This window comes from Pleurodeles waltl, chromosome 9, assembly GCF_031143425.1.
Source record: "Pleurodeles waltl isolate 20211129_DDA chromosome 9, aPleWal1.hap1.20221129, whole genome shotgun sequence".
Classification (NCBI taxonomy): domain Eukaryota; kingdom Metazoa; phylum Chordata; class Amphibia; order Caudata; family Salamandridae; genus Pleurodeles; species Pleurodeles waltl.
Window position 1 is genome coordinate 403266848 of NC_090448.1, and position 24539 is coordinate 403291386.

Here is a 24539-nt window from a genome sequence, read left to right on the forward strand (position 1 = left end):
AATAGCCCTGGAAGGAATATGGTCACCTAGCAAGGTGACCACCTATCAGGAGGGGGCTGTGATGTCACCTGCCTGACCTGGTCATTCAGATGCTCCCAGGTGCCTCTGCACATCTTGGATTCAAGATGGCAGAATCAGGTGGCCACCTGGAGGAGCTCTGGGCACCACCCATGGGGTGGAGATGGACAGGAGAGTAGTAACTTCCCTTTGTCTAGTTTTGCGCCAAAGCAGGGACCAGGGGGTTCCTTGACTGGTGCAAACCAGTTTATGCAAGGAGGGCACCAACTGTGCTCTTTAACGCAAACCAGTGGCTTGGGAGGCTACCCCTCCCAAGCCTTGTACCACCTATTTCGAAGGGAGATTATTTGTTCTGCCTACAATTGCCTCAGCTGGTCAAGCCGCAGCGGGGGCTGCCCGGAAAATCCCAGAAGACTGGTAGGAGCAATACTGGAAGTCCTCTAAGGAGCCCCCAGAGTGCATGGAATCATACAATCCATATTGGCAAACAGTATTGGGGTATGATCCCGGCATGTTTGATATCAAAAATGCCCTGGTTCGGAGTTACCATTATGTAGCTGGACACAGGTAGTGACCGGTGTCCAGTACAAGGGTAAGATGGCTTTCCCGCACTTCTGGAGTTCAGTGCAATGGAACTGGAGTTCAGAGGGGCACCTCTGCTCATGTAGGGGTGACCTCACACACAGGGATCTGCACCCTGCTCTGCGCTAGGAGGGCCTACCGTAGGTGTGACTTACAGTGACCTGGTGCAGTGCCCTGTGGTAAAAGGGTGCATTCACCTTTTCACGCAGGTTGCAATGGCAGGCCTGCAGACACATTTTTAATGGGCTTTCGTGGGTGGCACAATACATTATGCAGCCCATGGAGTACCCCTGGTGCCCCAAAGCCCTGGGTACCTAAGTACCATATACTAGGGACTTCTAAGGGACACCAGTATACCAAGTGTTGGGTGTGCAAAGTCCTAGACAACCAGGGAGAGAGCACAAACACTGGGGTCCTGTTTAGCAGTGTCTACATTCGGTATATGCTGCTAAAAGGCACAGACATTGCCTTTAATCCAGTGAAATGAGCATGAAATCACAAAGAAGCCTAAAGCATCTAATTTAAAAAAGAAAATCCAAATACAGATGATTAAAAACACCTGCAATTGATTCTTTCAAGAAACAATGTTAATGCTCAAAAGACACCCACACTATCTGTCATTCATTAGCCAAGGAGGGATATGGTCCTGAATGGGAATTAATCTGTTAACACTTTCAGAAACCATGAAGGGACCCAATGATGGACTTTGCGGTCTTTGTGGAACAAAATCTAAAGCTCCCTAGAGTATGAAATCGGAAGCTTGACATCTTTGGCACATATACTTGCAACAACAAAGGATGACTAGCAAACTGATGTACTATACAATATAGTCTCAAAGGATTTGTAAAGATGCACTAGGACAAACCTCAGAACCCATTGTTGCACTTGGTCTTTTAAAGGACTATTGAAATGAAGCACTTGATACTTCAGTAACCATGTATCAGAAGGTCTATTTAGACAGATATCGACTGCTAAGGTTTTGATGTTAGAATTACCATTTCTGTGAAAACCAGTGGAACAGCCTGAGCCACATGCTCCATATGGCTTTCTAGATGAGTACATTTACACATTGCCTTTTACAAAAAGGTAACTCTAGGTACTGTACAGCATAGGGCATTGCCTGGACAGAGCATGGATTAATAGTCCACACTGTTTTAAAGGATGGTGGTCATGCTCTTGCCACACTAAATCTGAACCAAAGTTCAGACTCTGGAGGATGGACAAACTAATAAGGCTGAAGTTGTCTGAACCTGAGGGCAACAATAACAGCCACCAACAGAACTGTTTTGAGAGTAGGGAATACAACCCAGCAGCTGTGCATTAGCTAGAACAGAGAACCAAGTCTAAACAAGGTTCAAACCCCACTAAGGAACAATAAACGGATAGAACAAGTAAAGCAAAACTTTCAGAAAATACACCACTATTGCCGATATAAACAGGTAAGTGTGTCAAGACAAATACATGAAAGGAGACAGGACATCTAGACAGACCTTAACTGTAGCCACCACCAGACCTTGGTGAGCAGGGAACATCACAAGCTCCAAAGGTGACATTTAAATGGGCTGATGACATTTGAGTTGCACCAATGAACAATCTATGTCAAACAGCCTGCCCAGACTAATTTTAGAAGAAGGATTCTAGGCTTCGAGGATAATGTCTAAATTTTATCAGGAAGGTAAAGTTTCTCTAACTGCTCAATATCAACATGTGTAGCAACAATGTTTGCAGATTGGGGTGGAGGACAAGGCCATCCCGCTGCAAGAGCAGGTCTGCAGGGCAACCTAGGAGAAGAGGTGTGGCTGAAATCGGAAACAGACAAGCAGATCGACCGCAAGCTGCCTGGGGTGCTCAGAATTGGCCAATTGACCTCAAGCTGCCTGGAGCAATCAGAATTGGGCAATCGACCTCAAGCTGCCTGGGTCGATCAGAATCAGCCAATCGACCTCAAGCTACCTGGGTCGATCAGAATTGGCCAATTTACCTCAAGCTGCCTGGAGCAATCCAAATTGGCCAATCGACCTCAAGCTGCCTGGGTCGATCAGAATCAGCCAATCGACCTCAAGCTGCCTGGGGTGATCAGAATCGGCCAATCTCCTGAGAGCAAGGTCAACAGGATCTGGTTAACGGACAGCATCTTGACCTTGTACTGCCAGATGTCTTCTCGTGAATCACTAAAATCCCAAGGACTCTTCAGGAGCTACCAATTTTGGGGCTCCTTCTTCCAGCAAGTCAAGGACATCCACCTGCAGGATCAAGAAATGAGACCGCAAGCAAGGAAGGTGGTGGTCTGATGGGGGAGGGTACAAAGGAAAATGCCTAACCCCAGGCAGTGATCCATCTTCATCACCTCTGTAACAAAATGAGATGTACCTCCACCTTTGCCCCTACCCAGATAGAAATCTAAAGATATTTGGGGCTTTTGGAAGAGGTAAGGTGGACTGCCGAAGACAGGTATCTCCTTTATCCACCTATTAATTGAAACTAGCAATACATTTGATGTGGCATTTAGACAGGTTGACATGGCTGCTGTATAAGGAATACAACACCCTAGAATAGCCACAAAGCTGATTGTGCCATTGAAATTGCTCTGCACCGGAGGTCAGGCATGAGGTGGGGGGCTCTAAACAGCCAAGGTCTGCCAAAGACATATGTAGATGTGTAGCCTGCACAATTCCCGAAAACCCAGTGTTTATCCAGCACAGCAGACATATCTATAAACCAAGCAACCTTGTCTGCATTATCAAGGCAAACATTTCAGGTTGTTTTGATTCATCCAGGTCCTAACCTATCAAGTCAGAGAATAGCCTCTTCATATGTTGTGCCAGCTGACAAACAAGTTTTGCCAGCCACCACAAGGCTTTGACACATGGGCCTAATAGGCAGGTGGCATCAGCCGTGTGGAGTGGAAAACTTTAGCAACCCAAGGTATTAACCTTTTTGTCTTCCCTCTGCAGGGAGCCAATTGGTTCTGCTTTGAAGATGGCATCTGAATTATCAGGCTCTCCAGTGATAGGTGGGAGGGCAAAAATTAAGTGTCACCTGGAACAGTCCTATGTTGTCTGGCGAGCTGTGCGTGGACTTCTGGGACTGAAAAGACGTTACTTTCAACAGTCATTATAGGGTTTAGGAGAGCTACAGTAAAGGTGAGCAAGGGCTCATCAGAGTCTAGGTGAATTACAATATTTCCGCCAGAATGTTGGACCTCACTTCTACAGAAGGAAAACGCAGTTCTAAGGACTCCGTCGTCTTCCAAATGGCCCTAGTAAATGATTAGAGCTCCTCTGAAGCAGGACCAGAGGGTTAGGAAATGGCCTCCACTGAAGTGAATAGAGCGCTGACATTTTGCAAGTCCAAATAAATGTTTACATGAGTACTGTAAGGAGGCAGAACATGATCACCTTGAGAGAAGTCACCCAACCATAGTCTTCCTCTCACAATGCCAGCCTGAATCTGAATTTAAACATCTCACACCAGCAGATGTTGTAGTTTGGAGAGTTGATCACATTATAGTTTATCCTTGAAATTGGGCTTGAGCTTCTCCATCGGTACGCGGATAACACTCTCTGCTATCAACTCCTTGGCCAGCACTTAAGTTGGTTCCTGGGCTGCAGAATTAATGATCTTGAAAGATGTGCCCAAGAGACGAAAGTAACCAGGGCACTATAATCGTGGAAGAGCAGCACTGGAGCTGCATAAATGGACTCTGCCATTTGACAAGCACCTAAGAAGAGTGTGGCACGAACATGAAAAGATCCAGCATCTATACATGGAATGCCCTGATATGTGAAGGGTCAGCTGAAGTATTGGAGATCTCGTCTCATCTTTTTAGGCCATGTGGCAAAGGACACTGAAATCAGTGAAGAGCCTGGCCTGGAGACTGAGTGGTCATGGAAATAGGACTGCTGCCTCAAGGAATAATAGTTCTCTTTGCCAGAGGAAGTACATTTGGGGGTCTTCCAGTAGGATTTAGCAAAAAATAACTAACTCTTGCTCCCTTATGTGCCTTCAGTGGAGGAAGGCGAAAGAGAAAAAAGTTTGCGGCATCATACCACAAACTTAGACGTCACATACTGTCACATCTTGTGGCACCACCTACCAGGCCTAAAGACTTGACCTATTCACTTCTTGAATAGCTGAGAAATTTGTTGGTAAAACATGAAATATGCCCTGGACTCTTTCTGAGGCATAGATAAACAGGAACTAAGGCCTGTGTATGGTTGGAGCCTAATATAGCACAGGGGTGACCCCAAGAAGCAGAGTTGCAACAGGAGTCTCAACACCACTTGTTAGTGCTGGAGAGGCATTGCAGGGGAAGTGTTTTCAGAACCAGCAAGAAGCCTACAAGGAGTATTTGTAAGGGGAGGAAACTGTGGGAATATTTAAACATCAGAAGCAATCAACAAAAGATTTGGCATATCCTGAGTTTATAAGGAAGTAAGGAGCCTGTATAGGATTGTGTTGTCATGCAAGCTTACTACATATCAAAGAGATCCTCAGAAGCAAAACACAAGGAAAATGCAGTTACAGAAAAACGTTTGGACTTGAGATTCTTAAGGCAGTTTCTTGATGTGATGGATGGTACCAGCAGGAAAAGCAATACACAGGATAAATGCACATGCTAAATATTTTCTATCAGATAGCCATCTTCCCATGATGATTATGTATCTCAGGTCTATAAGTGACTACATGCAAATTTAAGCACTAACCGTAGAGGGGGTAGGGGTAGTTCGTTTTCGCTCTAAGCCAGAGAGTGGACTTGCTGGTACTTTAACAGTGCTGCTCGATTTTCGCCCTGACTCCCTCTCTTCATCAGGACGTTTATTCTCAGCATTGTTTGTCTGTGTCTTCTTGGAGTAAGAATTGGAGGTGGGGATAGCTGGACCAGCTATAAAGAAAGAAGTGATTAAAGAAAGATGCAGATAAATAAACACCACAACATATTTTGGGGAAACAAGGGTGCAGGCAATACACATTCATGTAAATTTGATATGGTTTTCAATTGGACACAGTTTCTCTGGGGAAGTGGGGACCGATGTGAGGCAAGAGATGGAATATGTACACTTGGAACTGATGGGTCTAAACCAATATTCAAGCAAAAAAACAGTAGGGCATTAAGAAATTATAAGCATACACTCACTCTGGTCACTGAACCGCCTTGGCTTGGGGTTGGCAGATGCACAGCGCTGTACCTTGTTTGAGGGAGAAGGAACTGCTGTGCTATTTGTAAGCTCTGGTGCAGGCCTTGGCTTTAAGGTAACATTCTCATTGTCAAGCTGGAAAAGACAGTTAGATTTAATAGACACAGGATATTGTGAGGAAATTCTTCAATGTGTACCTTCAGTGAGTTTTATTTGATACTAACATTGACAGCATCCCACAGGAGCCAGGCATGCATGAATTTTCATCAGGACTTAAACAGATTTCTTACCTCAGAAGTCTTGTATCCTAGCAGCAGGTAAGTGGACATGACTTCATTGTACTTCTGGCTGATTAGAGAATCCTGGATCTCCTCACGTGTGTAACCCATTGTGACCATTAACTCTGCAGAAAGGAACAACAAGATAATAGCGATGAAAATGGATAAAAAAGCACAACATTTTTCACAGGGGTTCTCAGGATACATTCAAGATGTTTTTACAAAAAAAGAAAGTAAATCACTTTTCCTATCAATTAACATCTTATTTTACACAGGACACAGAAATTTAAATGTCTTGAAGTGTAGTAGACACCCTGTCGTAGTCGAATATATTGCTTTCCTTTGGTAAATCTCATTCTGGTGGGCAATCTAAACAGAGATTACTCACCTTGTGAATCTTGCAAGGTCTCAGACTGGATATGAAAATCAGTCTTGACCCTGCTCCCCCTGGGAACAGTTCAGGCTGAACTGTTAAGCCAAGTCCGCCCTGGAGCGGGAACAAGCATTCTGGGAACTGTTTCGGGGTATCACCCCTTTTCAGCCAGGCTAGCTTGAATCTAGTGGCACAGTGAGCATGGGACCCATGTCGGGGTATATCCTTCCCACTTAGGAAAACATAAGCAAAAAGAACAGATGAAGGACTGAATGCTGAAAAAATCGAACATTTACCCCCAGGTCAGAGATCTAAATTTAATCCATCTTTGTTTTGCTCAACACGCAACCCCACTTTCTGACCTGACATATGCATATCAGCCTTGAATCTGTCTGATGTTCATCAGCTCTTTTTGCTCCTCCCCTCCACACATGACATGGAATCGCATATAGGCCTTTCACTTGAGATGCTGTCTGATCTCATACTACTTACTAGGACTTCAGAGGCAAAGAGGCTGACAGGATTGAGCTTGTAATAGTGGTGAGTAAAAACTAAGTGGGAACCTTATTATTCCCATACACTCCCTCCAACCTAAAAAGATCCAGCATCTGTACATGGAATGCCCTGATATGTGGAGGGTCAGCCGAAGTATTGGAGATCTCTTGTCTCATCATTTTAGGCCATGTGGCAAAGGACACTGAAATCAATGAAGAGCCTGGCTTTGAGACTGAGTGGCCATGGAAATAGGACTGCTGCCTCAGGGAATAATAGTTCTCTTTGCCAGAGGAAGTACATTTGGGGATATTCCTGTAGGATTTAGCAAAAAATAACTAACCCCTGCTCCCTTATGTGCCTTCAGTGGAGGAAGGCATAGGCGAAAGAGAAGAATAAGTTACTTACCTTAGGTAACGCTTTTTCTGGTGGATACAGTAACTACCTGTGGATTCCTCACCAAAAGAATTCTCCCCTCGCGCCAGCCTCGACGGAAATTTCTTCTAGCTCTGCACGTCGACGTCACAATCGCCCGACTCCAAGCGACGCCGTATGGCGTCATCCAGGCAATAAGAAGCCCTCGCCGACGTGCAGTCGTCAGTTATCACCGTTTTTTAACGTGCCATAGAGGCGAACAGGTTAAACCTAAAGTGTACACACTCATCCAGAATAGGTGAAAACAAAACACTGAATATAAAACTCAATATAAATCACAATTACGAACTTTCAATTTGATACAAAAATAAATGAATATATATATATATATATATATATATATATATATATATATATATATATATATATATATATATATATATATGTACAATTCCAGTTCGAAATATCCTTTTCACTACCTTAATTTGTAAAGGAAAAGGATAAACCATGAACACAACTATATGCATGAAACAGCTATATACATTTATACACAAGTCCAAGGATGCGCACCCAAAGAAATCCTGCTTTGACCAGTCAGGCAACGGGGAGGTGGGTGGGACCGTGAGGAATCCACAGGTAGTTACTGTATCCACCAGAAAAAGCGTTACCGAAGGTAAGTAACTTATACTTCTGATGGATACACCTACCTGTGGATTCCTCACCAAAAGAATAGAGTCCCCAAGCAGTATAACCTCTGGTGGCGGGTGCCCAAATGGTCAAACCAAGAAATCTTGCAGCACCGAGCGAGCAAAATGGCCATCCCTCCTGACCTCAGAGTCCAAACAGTAATGTTTGGACAAAGTATGGAGGGATACCCAGGTCGCTGCCCTGCAGATGTCAGCCACAGGAACACCTCTAGCCAAAGCCGATGAAGCTGCTTTGGCCCTGGTGGAATGGGCACGAAGCCCCACAGGTGGATTTCTCTTCGCCAAAGAATAGCAGATCTTAATACATAGAATGACCCACCTGGATAGCATTCTCTTGTGGACCGCTCTACCTTTCCTCTTCCCCACGTATCCAACAAAGAGCTGTTCATCCTGTCTGAACTCTTTCGTCCTGGTGATGTAGAAGCTCAGTGCTCTTCGCGGATCCAGCCGGTGGAGCCTCTCTTCCTCCTTGGATGGGTAAGGTGGAGGGTAAAAGGAAGAGAGAGTAATCGACTGCCCCAGGTGAAAGGGTGTAACAACCTTCATTAGGAAAGCCGCCTTGGTCCTCAACACCACTTTGTCCTTAAAGAAAGAAAGGTATGGGGTTTCCACAGTAAGAGCCTGAAGCTCGCTAACCCTTCTGGCAGATGTTATGGCCACCAAGAAAACAGTTTTAAATACTAGGAACCGTAAAGAACAAGAGTGCATAGGTTCAAACAGGGCCCCCATAAGAAAAGTAAAAACTAAGTTAAGGTCCCACTGAGGCAGAACGAATGGCGTGGGCGGATAATTATTAGTGAGTCCTTTTAAAAACTTTAAAACAATTGGTGATTTAAAGAAGGATGGTTGATCAGGAAGGCACAGAAAAGCAGATAGTGCAGACAGATAACCCTTAACAGTGGCAATTGAAAAACCTTTCTGTGCTAGAAAGAGCGCAAATGACAAAATGTCAGATAAACCAGCTTTTAAAGGATCTAAACTATTCTTTCCACACCAGTTTGTAAATTTCGCCCAACAATTAGCATAGATTGACTTGGTGGAGTGTCGCCTGGCCGATAAAATAACTTCCACCACATCTGGTGGGAGAGAAAAGGAACTCAGATTGCCCCGTTCAATCTCCAGGCATGAAGATGTAGGCTCTGGAGGTGGGGGTGTAGAATCTGCCCCTGCGACTGCGAGAGGAGGTCCACCCTGCAAGGGAGACGGAGCGGAGGGCACTGAGAGAGTTGGAGTAGGTCCGAATACCACACCCTTCTCGGCCAATCCGGAGCTATTAGGATGACTTGGGCTCGGTCTTGGCAGATCTTCCTGAGAACTCGAGGAATCGAGGGTATGGGGGGAAACGCGTAAAGCAACTGACCCTTCCAGGTCATCTGAAACGCATCCCCCAAAGCTCCTTGCACCGGATACTGGAGGCTGCAAAATAGCAGGCACTGCTCATTCTCTTGAGTGGCAAACTGATCTATTTGCGGATATCCCCACATCCTGAAGATACCCAGAACTAGATCTGGATGAAGGCGCCTCTTGTGATCGACCGAGCTGCGTCAACTGAGAATGTCTGCACGCACATTCAGGACTCCGGCCAAGTGAGGTGCAATCAAGCAGATTTTGTGGTCTTGAAGCCAAGACCAGAGACGAAGAGCTTCTCCTCCCTGTTTGTTTATATACCACATCGCGGTCGTGTTGTCCGTTAGAACTTGGACTGATTGACCGCGAATGTAAGGGAGGAAGGCCTTGAGTGCCAGACGTACTGCCCGCAACTCTAACAGATTGATATGCAACTTCTGTTGCCCTGGAGACCAAAGGCCTTTGATCTCCAGGTCCCCCAGATGAGCTCCCCAGCCTAGAGTGGAAGCATCCGTTACCACCGTGGCCACTGGTGGAGGCAGCGAGAACGGCCTTCCTTGAGACAGGTTGTCGACCGCTACCCACCATCGAAGATCCTCCGCAGTGTCTCTGGAGATCTTTATCAAATCTTCGAGATCCCCTTTGTGTTGAAACCACTGCCTGCGGACGCACCACTGGAGAGCCCTCATGTGCCAGCGTGCATGAGTGACCAACAGTATACAAGAAGCAAACAGACCGAGCAGACGAAGGACCTTGAGGATTGGAACTACCGCTCCATTTCGAAACATTGGAATCAAAGCCTGAATGTCCTGAACCCGCTGGGGCGGAGGAAAGGCCCGATTCAATGTTGTGTCCAATACTGCCCCTATGAACAGGAGGCGTTGAGAGGGCTCCAGGTGAGATTTGGGTACATTGACTGAAAAACCCAGATCGTACAACAATGGAGTCGTCGACTGGAGATGGCACAGCACGAGCTCCGGAGTTTTGGCCTTGATTAACCAATTGTCCGGATAGGGAAACACAGCTATCCCCCTCCTTCTGAGCTCTGCTGCTACCACCGCCATCACCTTTGTGAAGACTCGAGGTGCTGAAGTAAGACCAAAGGAAGGACCGCAAACTGATAATGCTGCGATCCCACTACAAACCGGAGATAATTCCTGTGCGATTTGAGGATCGGAATATGAAAATACACGTCCTGCAAATCGACCGACACCATCCAGTCTCCTTCGTTCAACGCCAAAAGAACCTGTGAGAGGGTCAGCATTTTGAACTTTTCCTGTTTGAGGAACCAATTCAAAATCCTCAAGTCCAAAAATCGGTCTCAGCCGACCATCCTTTTTGGGAATCAGAAAGTATCTTGAATAGCACCCCAGACCCCTCTCTTGCTCGGGAACCAACTCTATTGCACCTTTTTGTAATAGGGATAATACCTCCTGCTGTAACAGGAGAAGATGGTCTTCCGAACAGAAGGAAGGGCGGGGAGGGAATTCCCGAAAGGGAAGAGCGTACCCCCTCTTCCCAATGTCGATGACCCAGGAGTCCGATGTTATGACCTCCCACATTGGAAGAAAAAAGGCAAGTCTCCCCCCTACCGGAGACGAATGGACAGGGAATGGTGGAGGACTACGGCTGCTTTCCTTGCTGCACCCCTCCTGAGGAAGAGGCAGAGTGCTGCAAGGTGGCTCCTCTCGTACGGACTCTGCCCCTGAAGGATCTGTAAGGCAGGGTAGAAGCAGACTGTTGTGGTCCTTGCAATCTTCCTCGATAGGAACCACGTCCAAATCCCTTAAATCTCCGAAAGCATCTAAAGGTGGATGAGGCCGACGACTGGATTCCCAAAGACCTAGCTGTCGCTGTGCTCTCTTTAAAACGTTCCAAGGCTGAGTCAGCCTTAGAGCCAAAGAACTTTTCCCCATCAAACGGAAGATCAAGGAGTGTGGCGTGCACATCCGTCGAGAAGCCTGATGATCGAAGCCAAGAATGCCTCCTAGAGACTATGGTCGTGCCCATAGCCCTAGCCACCGAGTCCGAAGTGTCCAATCCAGACTGGATCACTTGCATCGCAGCCGCCTGAGCATTCGCTAATAGTTGCAGCATCTCCTGGGACAAATTAGGATGGCCCTTCGCCTCTTCCATAAGGGCATGGATGTAATGCCCCAGTATGCATGTGGCATTGGATGATTTTAGGGCCATACTGCAAGATGAAAATGTCTTTTTAGCAGTATGGTCCATCTTTTTTGACTCTGTCCGCAGGGGCCCCAGGGAACGAGCCAGGAGAGGATCTGGAGGAACATGAAGCTTGGACCACTAGGCTCTCCGGAGTTGGCTGCCTGGAAAGAAACGCCGGATCCCCAGGCGCCGTCCTGTACCGCCGAGCCACCGCTCTGTTGACTGCAGCGGTGGATACAGGTTTCAGCCAGATGTCATTAATAGGGTCCAGCAGAGCCTCATTGAATGGTAGAAGAGGCTCAGCAGAAGCAGACGTCGGATGGAGGACTTCTGTCAATAAATTTCTCTTGACCTCCGCGGTAGGAAGGGGAATATCCAAAAAGTCTGCTGCCTTACGGATGACTTTATGGAAAGAAGCTGCTTCCTCCGTGACCTCTCCAGGGGAAGCCAGATCCCATTCCGGGGTAGTGTCAAGGCCACTAGCTGAGTCCAGTCCCTGGAAGTCACCTGAGGGCTCTACAACTCCTCCTTCCTCCAGGTGTTGACTCGCGTACTCCTCCTCCTCCAAGAGACGAAGGGCCAGACGTCTTGACCTAAGTCTTGACTCCAAGCCTGGAGTCGACAAGGCGTCGGCCGACGCCTAAGATCTTTGTCGGCGCCGAACCTCGGATTCGTCCAAAGTGTTCTTGGACGTCGATCGAATCCGAGGCGAATCCGACGGCGCCGTAACAGGTGTAGCCATCCTGAGCGACGTCGTAGACATCAGCGCCGCTTCAGATGCCACAGACATAAACGGGGTGAACGGCGCCGACCTGTAAGACGCCGGAACACCCAAATCATAGGCCAAAGGGCCAGACGGACCTGCATGACTTCCACCCAGCGTCATGGAAGCAAAGATGTTATACATAGCGTTCAAAAACGCTGCAGGATCCGACCCCGGAGTCGGGAAAGCCGGGTACTGTTGCTGCTGCACCGGCAAAGCTGCCAAAGAGGGTCCAGGTAACTCCTGGCCAGGAGAACCTTCAGGCCTCTGGGAAGGCTCGACCTCAAAGACCGACCCGGGTGACGTCGGGGTCGTCGGAGGCGGAGGGATGACGGTCGGGCTTATCTCCCACGTCGGACGACGCTGAGCCGACGGAGAAGCCGATCTAGATCTGGACCATCCCTTGCTCGATCGGCGCCGAGATCCATGACGGCGCCGAGAGCCACTATGATGGTGGCGAGACCTGGAGGATCTCGACGAAGACTCCCTCCTATGACGCCTCTCCTCCTTCTTGGACCGGGCCAAGAACAATTTCGCCTCCCTTTCTTTTAATGCCTTAGGGTTCATGCGTTGACACGAACCGCATGCCTCGACCTCATGGTCGGAACTAAGGCACCAGAGGCAGTTTTCGTGGGGGTAAGTAACAGACATTCGACCCCCGCACTGGCTACAAGGTTTAAAGCCGGATTTTCTAGGCTGCGACACATTAGCTCCCTGTGAGCCTCGAAGAATTAACCGTTATTCGGGCACGGAAAAAAGGGAACTGACGTCTGCACATAGGCGAGGGCTTCTTATTGCATGGATGATGTCATGCAGCGTCGCGTGGAGTCGGGCGATTGTGACGTCATCGTCGACGTGCAGAGCTAGAAGAAATTTCCGTTGAGGCTGGCACGAGGGGAGAATTCTTTTGGTGAGGAATCCACAGGTAGGTGTATCCATCAGAAAAAAAGTTTGCAGCATCATACCACAAACATCGACATCACATACTGTCACATCTTGTGGTACCACCTACCAAGCCTGAAGCCTAAAGACTTGACCTATTCACTTCTTGAATAGCTGAGAAATTTGTTGGTAAAACATGAAGTATGCCCTGGACTCTTTCTGAGGCATAGATAAACAGGAACAAAGGCCTGTGTATGGTTGGAGCCTAATATAGCACTGGGGTGACCCTAAGAAGCCGATTTGCAATAGGAGTCCCAACACCACTTGTTGGTGCTGGAGAAGCATTGCTGGGGAAAAGTTTTCAGAACCAGAAAGACGCCTACAAGGAGTATTCGTAAAGGATGGAAACTGTGGGAATATTTAAACATCAGAAGCAATCAACAAAAGATTTGGCATATCCTGAGTTTATAAAGAAGCTTACTACATATCAAAGAGATCCTCAGAAGCAAAACACAAGGAAAATGCAGTTATAGAAAAACGTTTGGACTTGAGATTCTTAAGGCAGTTTCTTGATGCGATGGATGGTACAAGCAGGAAAAGCAATACACAGGATAAATGCACATGCTAAATATTTTCTATCAGATAGCCATCTTCCCATGATGATTATGTATCTCAGGTCGATAAGTGACCACATGCAAATTTAAGCACTAACTGTAGAGGGGGTAGGGGTAGTTCGTTTTCGCTCTAAGCCAGAGTGTGGACTTGCTGGTACTTTAACAGTGCTGCTCGATTTTTGCCCAGACTCCCTCTCTTCATTAGGACGTTTATTCTCAGCATTGTTCGTCTGTGCCTTCTTGGAGTAAGACACAGAGGAGCTCCATACTTTTGATGCGGGCAGGTGGTGAGTAATCTTCAGTCAGGTAAAGCATAGATCAAAAGAGCAATACTAAAAGGTAAAGTAGGAAAATGTTCTTAACCTTGTGAGCATCTGTTTATGGCATGTCGTGGTGTAGATTCACATGCTTAGCACAATCCTGCCACTGAGTGTTGACCTCGGATGCATGCAAGTTGTTTTTCCTTTAAGAAAGTCTTTAGAGAGGGCATGGCCCAACAAGATGACTGCTTAGACGTGCCTCGGAGAAGCCCCTGATCTGAGCATTGTAATCTTTTAAAATCCTGCCACATCCATAAACAATAACAGCCTGAAAAGTGAGGAGCAGTGTATGATGGTGCCTGCTGACTTATCGGCAGTCCTGAGAGATTGCAAAGCCAGAAGCTGATGATCGAGAGAGACCAGAAAGGAAGGAGGGATGCTGGTGTTTGGGGAAGAGTGGTGAGCAGTGTCCTGGGGGCAGTACTGAAGGCCTTGAGAAACTTGCTGATGGGCACCAGTACTGTGATGCTCCCAAGCAAAGAACCAAAGCAGAAGCAGTGGTATGGAAGACGGACGCAAAGGAGCCGCCAGGGTGAGTCGGATCCGTGCAGTTGAAGAAGAGGATTGAAGGAAAGGCTGGTGGCCCGAGTGATGGGACCACACCAACGCACGAGAGAAGAGCATCGGAGACTTAGGCCTTTGCAACCTTTGGCAGGCCCTAGGACCGATCGCATGCCTGCCAGGAGTGGGCTGGATGGAGTCGTCCTGATAGTTACACAAACAAAAGGTACTGGGAACAAAGCGCAACGAATTACAAAGCGCAGAACGCAGATAAAGCCTAAATCTAGGCGAAGACATACTGAAGCAGTGCTAGGCCCACGCAAAATACTGAGTCGGAACAACTAGTTGTGTTGGTGCTGTGGTGTTCCCAAGCAGAGAATCAGAGCAGAAGCAGGGGCTCGAAAGACTGACGCGAAAGACCTAATGGGGTGAGTCAGACCTGGGAGGGCAGAGATGCGAATTGCAGGAGGGGCTGGCGGCTCGAACTGTGAAACCACGCTGATGCACGAAGGAAGAGCAGCAGAGACCTCGGCCTCCCCAACCCGCAGCAAGCCCCTGGACGATCAGCTGCCTGCTGGGAGTGGGCTCGATGGAATCGCCCTGAAATTTAAACAAACAAAAGGTACTGGGAACAAAACCCAGCAAATTCCAAAGCGCACAGCACAGCTGGAGGCCAAGTCTGGCAGAAGACATAGCGAAGCAGCCCCAGGTCCACGCAGAAGATAGTTGGAACTGGCAAGTATATTAGCAATTTGACAGCAAGTGCACACTGCAATATTCCCACCCCCTTGTTCCCTCACCCACCCCCACCATGTGCTGACTGTTAGAAACGGGGTCTGTAGTTGGCAGTCGGTTTGCACCCTGTCCAAGTAGGGACCCTCACTCTAGTCAGGATAAGGGCGATACCCGCTCAGATAGCTCCTGCTCACCCCCTTGGCAGCTTGGCACAAGCAGTCAGGCTTATCTCAGAAGCAATGTGTAAAGCATTTGCACAAACACAGTAATACAGCAAAAACACTACTAGAGGAGTCCACCCCAGTTTTAGAAAAATAGTCCCTATTTATCTGTGTAAATAAAGACAAAAACAAGAAAAATCCAATATATAATAATAAAGATATGAATTTTGCAAGAATTACTTGAAAATACAGTTCCTTGAAGTCAATACCTGTCTAGGGCTATCACGGCACCGTGAACAACAAATCCAAGAGTTCAGGCCAGCTGCGGCATCGCGGGCAGTACTGAAGGCCTGAAAGCTATGGTGTCAGGAAGACCCGCAAGCAGTACCTTGGGAATGCAAGGCCTCGTGATCATCACAATGAGGTCCGGAGAGCAGCGTCGGTTTCGGAGGTGAGTGTGGGGGATGTCGGGCCCTGAAAGTCACACATGTTGCAGATCGAACCATGGGCTGAGGAAGCCAGGAGCGCAGGTGTCGGGCTGTGGTGCGAAGCAAGACAATGCAACAATCGGTGCACACAGGTCATGGTGCAAGCAGCCACTCAAGGCAGCCTCCAGCAGCATTGGTGAGACCAGGGCTGCGGTGTGAAGCGGGGCAGTGCGACGTGCCAAGCCACCAGGTCACAGTGTAGGCAGCGGTGGTGTTGTTGCTGAAGCGCTGTTGTCCGTAGGCCCAAGTCGTGGTGCAGCACAGGACAGGCTCTGTACAGCATCCACAGGTTGCGGTGCAGACAAGGACGTCTGGTGACGACACTGGAGTCAATAATGCTGGCGTTGGTGGACTAGGGCTGCGGAGTGGAACGGTGCTTCGTGTACCTTACGAATGGTGTCCACAGGACACGGTGCTGCTAGTGGCACCGGCGATGCCCATGCTGCGGTATGAAAAAGGCGATGCCAGAGTGCGGGGCCCACAGGTCACGGTACAAGCAGTGGCACGGTGGCGACATCGGTGAAACCAGGGTTGCGGTGTGAAGCAGGGTGGTGAGGCTCCGTGCGGCATGGGCAGGCCACTGGCAGTGTCGCAGTGGCTTTTCTTCTTTAACAGCCCAAAACAGTTCCCAGTTGAAGGAAGCTGGCCTGGTGTGAGGTGGGTACCTATAGTACTTACACCTTATACAAGGTCCAGATATTCCCTCTTAGTGAAGTGTAGGCAGTGACTAGAAGCCAGGCTCTCTTAGAGGAAGCTGTGGATGAGCAGCCAAGGCTTATCAAGGAGACACTACATATACACACACACACACACACATATACACACACACACACACATATACACACACACACACACATATACACACACACACATATACACACACATACAAATAAACACTAAGAGCCATAAAAAGGTTAGAAAACACTGTAAAATAGCAATAAGCAATACTGGCCCTAGGGAAAGCCCAAACCATATGCTGAGAAAGTGGAATGCGAACACGGGCCCCCCCACCTAGGTAAGTAAATTGTGTAGAGGGGAGCTGGGAGTACTAGGAAGCCACACAGGTAAGTAACAGTACCCAACAGTGACCAGGAATGCTGGAGTAAAACACTGCATTTCCCCCAAGACCACTGCAAAGGATAAAAAGAAGAAAAAGAAGACACCCAGAACAGACTGCAAGAAACCAGCAGTGGATTATCAAGGAGGGACACCTGTGGAGAGAGGGGACCAAGTCCAGAAGTGTCTGTGGAGTCCAGGAGGAGTAGGAGATACTGCCTACCCAGAGTTGCTTATTGGTCGACGAAGAAGGAAGACAGGTCACCACTGCAGCCCGGAAGCCAGAGAAGAGCTCCTGATGAGTGCAAAAGTTGTCCCACGCTGGAAGCTTGATTGCGGATGGGTGTTGGTGAAGGATTTCCACCAACAAGCTTTGGCAAAGGAAAACTTGCAGTTGGATGAAAAGAGGCGCTGCCGGGGAGCAGCAAGGTACAGGAGGCCTCTACCTATGAGGGGGAGTCACTGGGGACCCTCTGTGTTGCAAAAGGTCTGCAGGAGCGGAGGCAGCACCCACAGGTGTCCCACAGGACAGTGACAGAAGTCGCTGAAGAAGCCCACGCAGCACCACAGAAGTTGCTCCCATGTCGTTGGAGGACCATGCAGAGGCCCAGGAGTAGCAGGAGGGAGTGCTGGGGGCTGGAGCTACACGTTGCCTGAAGTTCCACTTGGAGGTGAAGCAAACTAGCCTTTTCAGCTGCAAAGGACACAGTGCATGGGGGTACTGTTGTGCGTGGAATGGAAAGGACTTACCACCACCAAAGTACGACAGATGGTAGAGCGGACCAACGGGTCCACTCCGGACCACCACCTGAGATGCAGGATCCACACCACTCAGTATGAGAGGAAACCCACGCGGCCAGTTGTCGTTGCAGCCAGGTACCTGCGGATGCAGGTGAGTGATGCCTTCACCCCAAGGGAGATTCCTTTTTCTTGTGCGGGCTGAAGAGTTGCAGTCTTCTGGGGATACACGGCTGCGGAAATGTTGCAAAGCTGGCAGGAGCTGGAGAAACAAAGTTGCAGAAGAGTCTTCTTCCAAGTTAGCAGTGATGTTGGTTCCTGGAGGGTCCAGGAGCAGTTCCAGTAGCCACAAGTCAAAGTGGAGGTTGCAGAGGAGTCCTGCAGGAATCTTGGAAGCTGAATTGGAGGACCCACCCCAGAGTAAGACCCTATATAGACCACAGAGGGGGTTAGTCACCTAACCAGGTAACTACCTATCAGAGGGTGCCTCTGACATCACTTGCCTGGCCTGGCCACTCAGATGCTCCCAGAGTTCCGTGCCAACCTTGGAATCAAGATGGCAGAACTCAGGGACACTCTGGAGGAGCTCTGAGCACCAACCCTGGGTTGGTGATTGACAGGGGAGCGGTCACTCCCCTTTCCATTGTCCAGTTTCGTGCCAAAGCAGGGACTGGGAGTCTCTGAATTGGTGAGGACTGGTTTATGCAAAGAGGGCACCAAATGTGCCCTTCAGAGCAAAACCAGTGGCTGGGGGAGGCTACCCCTCCCAAGCCAGTCACACCCATTTCCAAAGGGAGAGAGTGTTACCGTCCTCTCCCAAAGGAAATCCTTTGGTCTGCCTTCCTGGGCTCGATCAGGTCAAGCAGCAGGAGGACAGAAACCTGTCTGAGGGGTGGCAGCACCTGGACTGCCCGGATATCCCTGCAAGACTGATGGTAGCAATGCTGGGGGTCATCTAAGGTGACCCCAGAGTGCATGGAATCATACTTCTAATACATGCAACAGCATTTGGGTATGATTCCGACATGTTTGATACCAAACATGCCCAAGTTCGGAGTTACCATTATGTAGCTAGACATAGGAAGTGTCCTATGTCCAGTACACAATAAAATGGCATCCCTGCACTCACAAAGTCCAGTAAAATGGGGCTGGAGTTCGTGGGGGCACCTCTGCCAGTGCAGGGGTGCCCTAACAATAGGTACCTGCACACTGCCCTCTAGGCTGAGAGGGCCTACAATATGGGTGACTTACAGTGACCTGGTGCAGAGACCTGTAGTGAACAGAGGTGCGTGCACCCGGTTCACAGAGACTGCAATTGCAGGCCTGCTGAACTTTTGCATTGGCTCCCTATGGGTGTAAGAATAACTGCTGCAGCTCATAGGGATCTCCTGGAACCCAATGCCCTGGGTGCATAGGTACCATATACTAGGAACTTACATGGGAGGGGACCAGTATTCCAACTGTGGGAAGAAAAAGGTACAATTTAGAGACGAGAGCAAAACTACTGGGGTCCTGGTTAGCAGGATCCCACTAGAGACAGTCAAACATACTGACAAAAGGCAGAAATTGGGCGTAACCATTCCAGGAAAGAGGGTACTTTTCTACACCAGTGCTGTGGGACGATTTATCTGAAGTCTTTGGTATCCCTGAGACCTCCAACAGGAGGCAAGCTCTACTCTAAGCCCTTGGAGAACTTGCTCAAGCAGGATATACGACAAAGTTCACCCTTTGCTCTCTTTTCAGGCAGAAGCAGCAACTGCAGGCCAACCTAAAAAGCAAAGGGGTAGTACTTCTCCTCCAGCTCTTCTCCTTCGTAGAGGTTCCTCTTGATCCAGAAAGTTTCTAAAAGTCTGGGGTTTTGGTTCTACTACTTATACCCCTTTCTGCCTTTGAAGTAGGCAAACTTCAAAGGAAAGTCTCTGTTGTTAACAAGATCCTGCCTTGCCCAGGCCTGGCCCCAGACACACGCCAGGGGGTTGGAGACTGCATTGAGTGAGGGCTTGCAGAGCCCTTTCAGGTGTACGTGAGCACTCCTCCCTCTGCTCTAGCCCAGATGGCCCATCATGATATGCAGGCTACACCCCAGCTCCCTTTGTCTCACTGTCTAGAGAGTATTCACAACAGCCCAACTGTCAGACTGACCCAGGCGTGGAACAGACAAGAAGGCAGAGGCACAGAATGGTTTAAGCAAGAAAATGCCCACTTTCTAAAAGTGACATTTTCAAACAAGCTATTAAAAAACACAACTTTACCAAAAGATGTATTTTTATTGTGAGTTCGGAGACCCCAAACTCAATATTCTATCTGCTCTCAGGGCTACTTATGTGGTCGGCACAATCAGTGCTGCAGGCCCACTAGTATCATTTGATTTACAGGCCCTGGCCACCTCTAGTGCACTTTAATAGGGACTTACCAGTAAATCAAATATGCCAATCATGGATAAACCAATCAACAGTACAATTCATATAGGGAACACTTGCATTTAAGCACTGAAGGCAGTGGTAAAGTGTGCACAGACAATAAACCAGCAAAAACAGAGTCCAGTATACTGTAAAAACAGGAGGTCAGAAGGCAAAAATACAGGGGAGACACACCAAAAAGCTGCCAGGCCTAACACTAACAAAGGGAGCTTGCTGGATTAAGGGGTCCTGGAGAACTGATGGTGTAGCAAACTCTCTGTATTGAGTGACTGTCCTAACTGGGCATGCTTGATAGGGAGGCCTCCTGCTCTGTGACATGGCAGGTGGAGGTGCTGTGGTGGCCTACTGGTGACACCCACCTTCGGAAGGAGGTGGGTGGCAGAAGACACCCAAACTTGGATCATGCCACAAAATGGTTAAGGATAAAGCCCAACAGGGGTGAGGAGATGGGGAGTGGGGTGGGGGGGGGGGGGGGTGAGTGGGTCAAGCAAACAAAATAGTGCTATAGGAAGCTGGTCTGGTGAACACCTAGGGTGTTATCTTATAACAGTTCCATGTATACTCTATTAGTAAGCTGAAGCCAGTGTCTAGGAAGCTAGGCTCTCTAGAGGTAGCTGTGGATGAGCAGCTAAGATTTATCTAGGAGACATGCAGAGCTTAAGCAATACCACTGTAGTCACACATCATTTACACTTATGAAAGAACCACACACTGTTACAAAAAGTAAGGGTACTTTATTATGGTAACACAAATACCAAAAAACTGTACAGGCAATACCCCAGCTGGAGGTAAGTAAACACTATTATATACACATTAGGAGTCAAGAATTAGTATAAAAAGCAGTAGAAAACAGTGAAACCAATATTAAGTACTGAGGGCCCTAGGGGGGAACCAAACCATATACTAAGAAAGTGGAATGCGAAAGTCGGGCCCCCACCCAAGGAAGTGGAATCAGTAGAGGGGAGCTGGAGGAACTACGAACCCCAAAAGGATAGTACTAGAGTGCCCCCCCCAGTGACCAGAAAAAGAGAGCTAAGTACATGGTTCTCCCCAAACTCACCAAAAGGAGTTCAGAAAAGGATTTTGCAAGTCCCAGACAAGACTGCAAGAAACCAAAGGTGCATCGTGGCAGAGGAGGACCTGTAAAGGGAGGGGACCAAGTCCAGATCACGGAGTGCCCGGTGGTGGTAGGAGCCACTATCCACCCACCTGTGGATGCACGACCTGGTCGAAGACAGTCAGCAGTGCACCACTGGAGGAGCTGAAGAGTTCCTGGAGTGATGCCGTAGACTTCCCACATCGGAGAAAGGATTGCAGTAGGTCAGTGGTGTTGAAAAACCACCAACAAGCCTTCACAAAGACAAATGTCATGGAAGAAGAAATGTGGTGCTGCTGGGGACCAGCAAGGTCCAGGAGGACTCAAACCATGGAGGAGAGGGTCTCTGGTGACCCTCACCAGTGAGCAGAGTCACAGGAACAGGAGGCAGCCCCAACAGACAACAAGCAAAGAAGTAAAAGTGAGGCCCACTCAGCACACCAAGAAAGGAGTCCCATGTCGCTGGAGAAGCATGCAGAAGGCTGTGTGTCGCAGGGAAGAGTGTTGAGGGCTAGGGCTAGACGGAGCCTGAAATCCCTTGGAGGAGATGCCAAGAAGCCTGGATACTTGCAAAAGATGCGGTGCACAAGGGTACCACCACCTGTGATGCAGGATCCACGCAGCTGGAGAGGAGATCCATTCAGCCATTCGTCGTTGCAGTCGGTGCCTGCGGATGCAGGGGAGTGACTCCTTCACTCAAAGGGAGATTCCTTTGTGCTTCTTGTGCAGACTGAAGATTCGTCACCCTCAGAGGATGCACAGCCGGGGGAATGTTGCAGCTGCTGGAAGGAGCCAGAGAAACAATGTTGCATAGCAGAGTTGTTACAGTAGATGCAGACTGTCGCTCCCTGGAGGGTCCATTTGCAGTTCCAGTGGCCAGAAGGTGAAGTAACAGCTGCAGAGGAATCCTGTTGTAATCTTGCACATCGAATCAGAGGACCCACCCAAGAGGGAGACCCTAAATAGCCCAGGAAGGCAGATTGGTCACCTAGCAGGGTGACCACCTATCAGGAGGGGGCTGTGATGTCACCTGCCTGACTTGGCAACTCAGATGTTCCCAGGGACCTCTGCCCACCTTGGATTCAAGAGGCCAGAATCAAGTGGCCACCTGGAGAAGCTATGGGGACCACCCCTGGGGTGGTGGTGGACAGAGCAGTGTTTACTCCCCTTTCTATTGTCCAGTTTTGCACCAAAGCAGGCCGTGGACTGGTGCTAACCGGTTTATGCTAGGAGGGCACCAAATGTGCCATTCAAAGCATACCAGTGGCTTGAGGAGTCTACCCCTCCCAAACCATGTAATACCTATTTCCAAAGGGAGATGGGAGATTGTGTTGCATCCCTCCCCCAAAGGAAATCCTTGTTTCTGCCTTCCTGAGTTTGAGCTGGTCAAGCTGCAGGAGGGCAGAAACCTGTCATCTAGGATGGCAGCAGCATGGGCTGCCCAGGAAAACCCCAGAAGACTGGTGGGAGCAAAGCTGGGGGTCATCTAAGGAGCCCCCAGAGTGCATGGAATCATACAACCAATACTAGAATACGGGCAACAGTACTAGGGGATGATTACGACATGTTTGATACCAAACATGCCCAGGTTCAGAGCTACCATTAAGTAGCTGGACACCGGTAGTGACCTATGTCCAGAACATGGGTAAAATAGCTTCTCCGCACTTATGAAGTCCAGGAAAATGAAGCTGGAATTTGTAATGGCACCTCTGCTCAGGCAGAGGTGCCCTCACACACAGGTACTTGCAACCTGCCCTCTGGGCTAGGAAGGCCTGCCATATTGGCGACCCACAGTGACCTGGTGCAGTGACCTGTAGTGAAAGGGTGCATGCACCTTTTCACACAGGCTTCAAGGGCAGGCTTGCAGACACATTTTGCATGGGCTCCCATGGGTGGCATAACATGCTGCAGCCCATGGGGAACACCTGGTATCCCACTGCCCTGGGTACCTCAGCATCATATACTAGGGACTTACATGGGGGCACCAGTATGGTATTTGTGAAGTGTACTAAGTCAGGAACAGCCAAATTTAGGGGGCGAGAGCACAGTCACAGGGGTCCTGGTTAGCACGATTCCAGTGTACCCAGTCAAAACACAATGACAGCAGGCAAAAAGTGGGGTAACCATGCCAAAATGAGGGTACTTTCCTACAAGTGCAATATACAGTTGTGGGCCGGGGCCCCGGAAACTGGTCTATGGGCAGCCAACAGGAGACAATAGAGACCCAGTGCAAGCAAGAACAAATAGTGAAGTCATAAAGGGGACCTGAGTGGCACTAGAAGCAAAATGGACTCAATGCCATAGATACAAACCATCTGCACATGGCTCTACGCAAAGTAGCAGAGAGTCACCACTGAGGAGGACATATCCACTCTACGCACAGCAGTGCAGGAACCGCAAACAGTAGCAGGGCTCAAATGTAGTGAGACCCAAATGGATCCGCATTTGGAGGAAGCCGAAGGAAGATCCCGACTGAGTAATTTGAACTTTCTTGGTTTGCCAGAACGAGCTGAGGGCTCATCAACAAACTTATTTTTGGAAGAGTGACTAACTACTGCCCTCCAACTGATACAACTATTGAAATTCTTCACAGCTGAGCATCCTCCCTGGGCGCTGGTGCAGGAGCCTCTCCCTGGCACCATCCCACCTAGGGCAATTATAGCCCATTTGTTCAATTACAGAGACATAATTCTGCAGCACGTTACACCTCCACTATGGGGACATATCAATTCAAATCTATTCTAATTATACTAGGAAAGTGCAGGAACTCCAAAAAAACATTCTTGGCGATTAAGAGACGCTTAAGAGAGAACAATAAATACAATTTTATATTTCCAGCAAAGTTCAGAGTCCAGTACAAAGGAAATGTGTATTTCTACGAGACACCACAGGAAGAAATGGACTGAATGGACAGCATAGACTTGAATCGGAAAGAACAAAATGACGACTGGAGCGCAAAGGGCCAAGGCGGTTCAATCATCACCGGGACCCGTCCAATCAGCAGAGCAATGCATCCACCAGCCAGTATGTGGACAGAAGTCTAGTTAACTCGGATGTTACTCTCTGGGCCGAAAGTGAACCTACTGAGACACACAATCCCTACTCACCACTGCAGTCTGTCCAGGAGAGACAGAGTGGTAACACACCCACAGAATAAGAAATTAATGGGGACGCCTGGTTGAAGATGAAAATAATGGTAACTGGTAACTCACAAATGTCATAGTGCATAGAAATGACACTCTATGACAATATTACCTTAGTAACTCACACTGTCGGGCGCCTTTGG

At 48.6% G+C, this 24539-nt stretch overlaps 1 protein-coding gene across 10 annotated transcripts in view; it reads right to left on the reverse strand.

Annotated features, from left to right (window-relative positions):
• The window catches only part of MARK2 (microtubule affinity regulating kinase 2), a 603936-nt gene that overhangs the window by 203067 nt on the left and 376330 nt on the right, over positions 1-24539 (reverse strand). For all 10 annotated transcript variants that reach the window (XM_069207129.1, XM_069207137.1, XM_069207134.1 and 7 more), the window contains exons 11-13: positions 6029-6141; positions 5738-5873; positions 5307-5485 (exon numbers count right to left, since the gene is read on the reverse strand). In XM_069207129.1, the coding sequence (XP_069063230.1) occupies positions 5307-5485; positions 5738-5873; positions 6029-6141 (428 nt within the window). The remainder of the gene's footprint in view (positions 1-5306; positions 5486-5737; positions 5874-6028; positions 6142-24539) is intronic.